The 6,199-nt window shown below is 32.8% G+C and overlaps 1 protein-coding gene across 1 annotated transcript in view; it reads left to right on the top strand.

Moving 5' to 3' along the window:
- Window positions 1-6,199, top strand: part of LOC107664132 (terminal uridylyltransferase 4-like) — a 10,312-nt gene continuing 4,113 nt past the window's right edge. Inside the window, exons 1-9 of the mRNA XM_016454587.1 lie at window positions 1-129; window positions 209-286; window positions 1,133-1,310; window positions 2,415-2,462; window positions 2,578-2,660; window positions 2,746-2,861; window positions 2,932-3,086; window positions 4,300-4,403; window positions 5,466-5,997. Of these exons, the coding sequence (XP_016310073.1) occupies window positions 1-129; window positions 209-286; window positions 1,133-1,310; window positions 2,415-2,462; window positions 2,578-2,660; window positions 2,746-2,861; window positions 2,932-3,086; window positions 4,300-4,403; window positions 5,466-5,997 (1,423 nt within the window). The remainder of the gene's footprint in view (window positions 130-208; window positions 287-1,132; window positions 1,311-2,414; window positions 2,463-2,577; window positions 2,661-2,745; window positions 2,862-2,931; window positions 3,087-4,299; window positions 4,404-5,465; window positions 5,998-6,199) is intronic.

Genomic DNA, 6,199 nt, shown 5'->3' with positions numbered 1-6,199 from the left:
ATGTGTGTTTTGCAGCGCTGTGACATTGGCGACGCCTCCAGAGGAAGTCTCTCCTCCTATGCTTACATCCTCATGGTGCTGTATTTCCTACAACAGAGACAACCACCAGTCATCCCTGTGTTACAAGAGGTACAGCGCCCTTGCACAGAAGTACTGATGCTTCACTGATAATATCGGTACCATGGTACTGAATGATTGTGTTCTTCAGATATTCGTTGGGAACACTGTTCCTCAGAGGATGGTGGATGGCTGGAACGCTTTCTTCTTCGATGATCTTAATGAGCTGGTAAGCAGGCAATAATGCAGTTTTGTTTGTCACAGTACGTTGAAGAGGTTTCATTCTACTTATATTGTGCCATTTTCATTAATTTAATTGTTTATTAGATATGAAGCATTTCATATTTACTTTTCATTAGAAAATCCACAAAAAATAATAATTGATGGTGTATATTTGGTATTATTAGTAATTATAAAAGTAATCAAATTATTATAGTAATTGTCACTAAATGCACAAATAAAAATGATAAATTATAATATATATTTTTGTTATTTATAATTATAACAAAAAATAATCTGTTATTTAGAGACAAGTAATTACAAAAATAATTAGATTACTTAATATTATAATTATAAATAATATAATATAATAAGTAAACAAATACATACTATCAGTTATGGATTTTCTGTGTTATTTAGTGATAAGTAATTGCTAAAAAAATAAAGAAACTCCATAACTGATAGTATGTAGTAATTGTCACTAAATGCACAGAAAAACTAAAATTTCTTTGTAATTACTTTTCACTAAATATGCAAAGAAAAATAAGTGATAGTATATATTTGTTTATAATATTTATAATTCTAATATTAATGATCTAATTTGTTGTAATTGTCACTAAATACGCAAAGAAAAACAGTAACTTGTATTTTTTTATTTATAATAATAATAATAAATGATTAGTATGTATTTTGATATTATATTTAGCCAACGCCACTGAATGTGATGCACTTTTAGTTTGAGTTCTAATATTCAGTGTTTATTCACTTGGACACTGTAAACAAATTATGCATTCCGATGCATTTTCACATAAAGCACTGAGCGTGCATTATTTAATGTGTGTGTTTTTGTGTCCAGCAGCGGCGTCTGCCAGAGCTCCATCAGAATAAGGAGACGGTCGGCGAGCTGTGGCTCGGCCTGCTGCGCTTCTACACAGAGGAGTTTGATTTTAAAGAGTGCGTCATCTCCATCCGCCAGCGCAAACGCCTCACCACCTTTGAGAAACAGTGGACGTCCAAATGCATCGCAATCGAAGGTTTGAAACGCTCATTATCGGCATACAGCAACTTTGCTGTCGCTCTGCTCTGAAATACACAAACATTAGAATTACTCATTTTATTCTGTTTATTCATTTGTTTAATTAATTCAACCTCTCTAGATCTGCCTTTCTCAAGTTTTTTTTTTTTTTAATTAAAGACCATTTTCATAAGCCCAAAATGGATACATAATTAATTCTAATATCATAAAAAGCATTGATTTTAGAATTATATTTTTTATGTATTTTATTAATGTTGTACTTTCATTTTATTCATTTTGTACTATTTTCATTTTGTACATTGTGTATTCATTTCTTTTTTTATAATAGTATTTTATAGTTATCCCATCCTTTTTTTCCCCAAGTAGATTTACAATATTTAATGCACTAAAATACAGTAAACATTTCAGTTTTTAATTTATATATTTTTATTATTTATTAATTCATTTGTAATTAATTAAATATATTAATATATACTCACTCCTGTTTATATTATTTATTTATAATTATTAATAGGAAATCTATTTAAGTAGTTAATTTTCACTAAATACACAAAGTAATAATTTATAGTTTATATTTTTGTTTTTATTTATTTTATTTTATTCATTTAATTTTTTATATTTTATCATTAAGTGTATGTTAATTTTAGGTATTCCATTGTTTCCAAGTACATTTTAAAATGTTTAATGCACTAAAATACAGTAAATATTTATATTTTTGTTATATTACTTGTAATTATTTGATTTTATTTGATTAAATATACAATAATGTATATTTATTTTTATTTATAATTATATTAAAAAGTAATCTAATTATTCTTAATAATTGTTTCACTAAATGCACAAAGACAAATGGTGTATATTTAATAATAATAATAATAATAATTATTATTATTATTATTATTATAAAAAAAAATATCGGGTTTTTTAGTATTGTATGTTTAGCCAATGTTGAGGTAATGTCACTGAATGTGGCAGTTACAGTTTGACTTCTAATATTTTGCAATATTTCATTTCAACAAGACGAACAAGATTGTGTTGCGTGACCCATAGCAATGTTAAATGTTATATGCTGTGTTTTTACATGACTGCTTATTTTTAACAGATCCCTTTGACTTGAATCACAATCTTGGGGCCGGTGTTTCTCGCAAAAGTAAGCAAAACTATCCCATTCTGCATATGTTTGTGTTTTTCTGCTCTAAACAGCAGTTCTAGTAAACGTATGGTGGATTATGTCTCACTCGTTCTCTCTGCCTTTTTTTACACAGTGACTAACTTCATCATGAAGGCCTTCATCAACGGCAGGAAGCTGTTTGGCACCCCGTTTTACCCTCAGCTGGGAACAGAGGCCGTGAGTCACATTGAAACTGCTCCTGAGCGCCATCAACCTTCATTTCATACCTCGTTTCATCTTCGTGTCTCTGTCTCTCTGTCAGGATTACTTCTTTGACTCGAAGGTGCTGACGGACGGAGAACTGGCTCCTAATGACCGCTGCTGTCGGATCTGCGGGAAGATCGGCCACTATATGAAGGACTGCCCAAAGAGGCGCAGGTGCTGTTCACACACGCAGAAGCGATTACCTTTTACAGCGAAGTGCTTAGCTGATCTAGTCTGTTTTCAGAATGAAGAGAAAGGAGAACGAGCGTGAGGAGGAGGTCAGGGAGGAGGACAGGGAACCCAGAGAGAGACGCTGCTTTCAGTGTGGTGATATGGGTCACGTGAGGAGAGACTGTCCCGATTACAAACACCTCCGTCAGAGAGCAGCGCCAGGACCAGGTACAGCTCAAAACTTAATTCATTTGTTTCTTCTGTCTGCTGATTTGTTCATTAATGCAGCCTCTCTAGAGCTGAATTTCTCAGACCATACAGTTTATGAATATATTTAATAAATAAATCTAATAAGCATTATCTATCTATCTATCTATCTGTGTGAGTGTGTGAGTATAGATATATAATTCTATTTAAAAAAATTCATTTTATACATTTTTTATTTTATAGATATTTTATCTGTTGTTTCCAAGTAGATTTAACATGTGTAATGCATTCAAATACGTTAAAGAATATAATATATGTATGTATATACACACACACACACACACACACACACACACACACACACACATAATATATGCATACAGATAAATAGCTAGATAGCTAAATAGATATTATATTAATTATATTTAAAAAAAATGTTTTATACATTTTTAAATAATTATTCCATCTATTGTTTCTAAGTACATTTAGCATGTGTAATGCATTAAAAAACAGTAAAAATACAGTTCATGTATTATTATTATTATATAATGTATATAATTATTTATTTGTAATTAAGTAATTATTTTTAGTAGTTAATTTTCACTATTAATAATTAACTACTATTCACAACTTCATTTTTATAAGATAGTTCATGAATATTTCATATATAAATGCAAAAATAAATATAATAACTATTAATAATGCATAAATAAAAATGTACAAAAATTGACAGATGGATAAATATGAATTAATCCACATTATTTTTAACATAAGCAATGGACCATTTTCAACTTCAGTGTGCATGGCTTCTGGTTTCATCTGCTTGCAGCTATTTTAGCTGAACAAAATAGCTTATGTTGCTTGATACTGTGGAACTGGTTTGTTATCATATTATTTTAATGTATTATAATCATAAAAAGACTGGTTTGTAGGGCAAATAGTGTTACTTTTTACTGCACTTTACTGTTTACTGTTTTTCTTAACTAGTGGCTAATGAATTGGAAGTCTCACACATTCACAGAAATCAGCTTAGCTCTTTGTCACAAAATGTGGATGGTTATTGCAAAATAATTTTATAGTCAGTAGTTTAATATTGTTTCGTCATTGCTGATTTTATTATGCACTTGATTTTATGTATTTTTTCCTTTACAAACAATAGTCTTGACGCGTCTGTGTCCAGTAGGGGGCAGCATATACAAGCATTTGACTATGATCGCTCTCTATTTTTTTCCAGTCCCTCACATGGTCCGGGCCATGGCGAGCTCTCAGTCCATCCCCATTCCTCAAGGTGCTTCAGTCCAGGATCGGGCCGGACGGACCAGGCAGCCCTCTGAATGTGTAAGAACCAGAACCCTCTACTGTCAGCTGTGGCTGGGTGATAAGAGGTCCACCACGTCTTTGAGAAGTAGTTGATGTTTCTTAGTATTTTATTGTATGCTTTGAATTTAATTTCATTTGCCAGTCAAATTAAATTTCAACCAAATAGTTTGGACTAAACAATACTGGTCACAAAAGTACAGTAAAAATTGTAAAACTGTTTGTATTTTCTGTACCGGAAGCTCCTAACACCAAGACAAAGTCCTTGTGTGTGTGTGAACACACTTGGCAATAAAGCTCTTTTTGATTCTGATTCTGATTCTGAAAATCTGGTTTAATTTTGAAAAATGTATATTTGATCTATGTATTATTTATTTCTAGTTAAAATTAATCTTCAACCATTTTCAACAAACAAAAATGTTTTTATTTAATTTATATGATATGTATTTAGATTTGTTGTATTATTTATTTTGTAATTATATTAATAATTATCTAATTATTTTAGTTTACTTTTCAGTAAATATACAAATGATGACTGTTAGTATGTATTTATAATATTATTTAGAAATTATATAGTGTGTATAATAAAGTAAATATTATTTTATATTAATTTATTAATTATAAATTAATATTTATAATTATTATATTAATATTTATAATTAAAAAAATAATACATCTGTTTTTTAATTAACCTTTTTCACTAAAAAATGATTTAGCAATTAGATATGTTGTATATATGAATTATATTTCTGTTTGTAATTTTTTTAGAATTTATATTTAACAAAGTATAATTAGTAATTAATTTTCACAAAATAGTCTAAGAAAAATTGAAACTATATACATATAGAATTATGTATTTACTGAATATATAGAATTATATATATAAAATTATGTATATACGCTGATATTTACAGATGTTAGCATGGTATTGGCATGAAAAGTGTATTAAAATTGTGATATTCAAGGTTTTGCTTAATTTTTTGTTTGCCAAAAAATCATTCACCCAGCAGCAGAACATCAATTTTCATATTTTCATTATGGTTTTTAGATGAACTAACGCTTTTTCTGTCTGTTTCCTTTCAGTCTGATACGCGTCAGACTCCTCCGTACTCCCCTCAGCCGTCTCCCTACAGCCAGGCGTCCATCTCTCCGCAGAACAGCAAGCCTTCCTCTGCATCCTCTACCTCCAAACCCTCCCAACCGCAGCCGCAGATTCCCCAGGTCCAGCTCCCCATCTTCAGCTTCCCCCACTCCCACCCAGGCCAGTATCACACCGGGCTCTCGGCGCTGGGCCTCCTGCCTGCCCACCCCCAGCAGCCGCCCCTCACCTCGGCCTCCTGGCCCATCCACGGCCCTCTCATCCAGGGCTCCGGGGTCTCCGGCCACCCGTCCTCTCCGGGCCTGAAGTTCGCCGTCAGGGACGGCAGAGGCGGGCCAGCGGTGAGCCCCGCCCCAATGAACCTGAACGACCCCAGCATCATCTTCGCTCAGCCGTCGACGGGACGGGCGGCTGGTGGAGTGGGCGGCGGCCCCGCCAGAGAAAGGGGGCACCCCTGGCACAATCACCATCTCAATCCGGGGCCACTGGTGGGGAACGGCACCGTAAACAAGACAGGTACACACACACGTGGTGCTCACACTCAGTGGTTAGTGTGTCTGTCGCTCGGTTTCAAAACCTAGTGAAATGCTTTCTAAGCAGATTTTCCTTATGGAGATCTAGGCTTTATGCAAATAGTACTCTGATTTCAATTAATTTTGACATTAACATGTTGCTAAGCTGTCAGTAAAAAAAAAAAAAAAAAAAAAAAACGAAGAAA

The sequence above is a fragment of the Sinocyclocheilus anshuiensis genome, unplaced genomic scaffold, assembly GCF_001515605.1.
Source record: "Sinocyclocheilus anshuiensis isolate Anshui unplaced genomic scaffold, SAMN03320099.WGS_v1.1 scaffold67, whole genome shotgun sequence".
Lineage (NCBI taxonomy): Eukaryota > Metazoa > Chordata > Actinopteri > Cypriniformes > Cyprinidae > Sinocyclocheilus > Sinocyclocheilus anshuiensis.
Note: the sequence above shows the minus strand (reverse complement) of the source record. Positions and strands in the feature narration are given on the sequence as shown.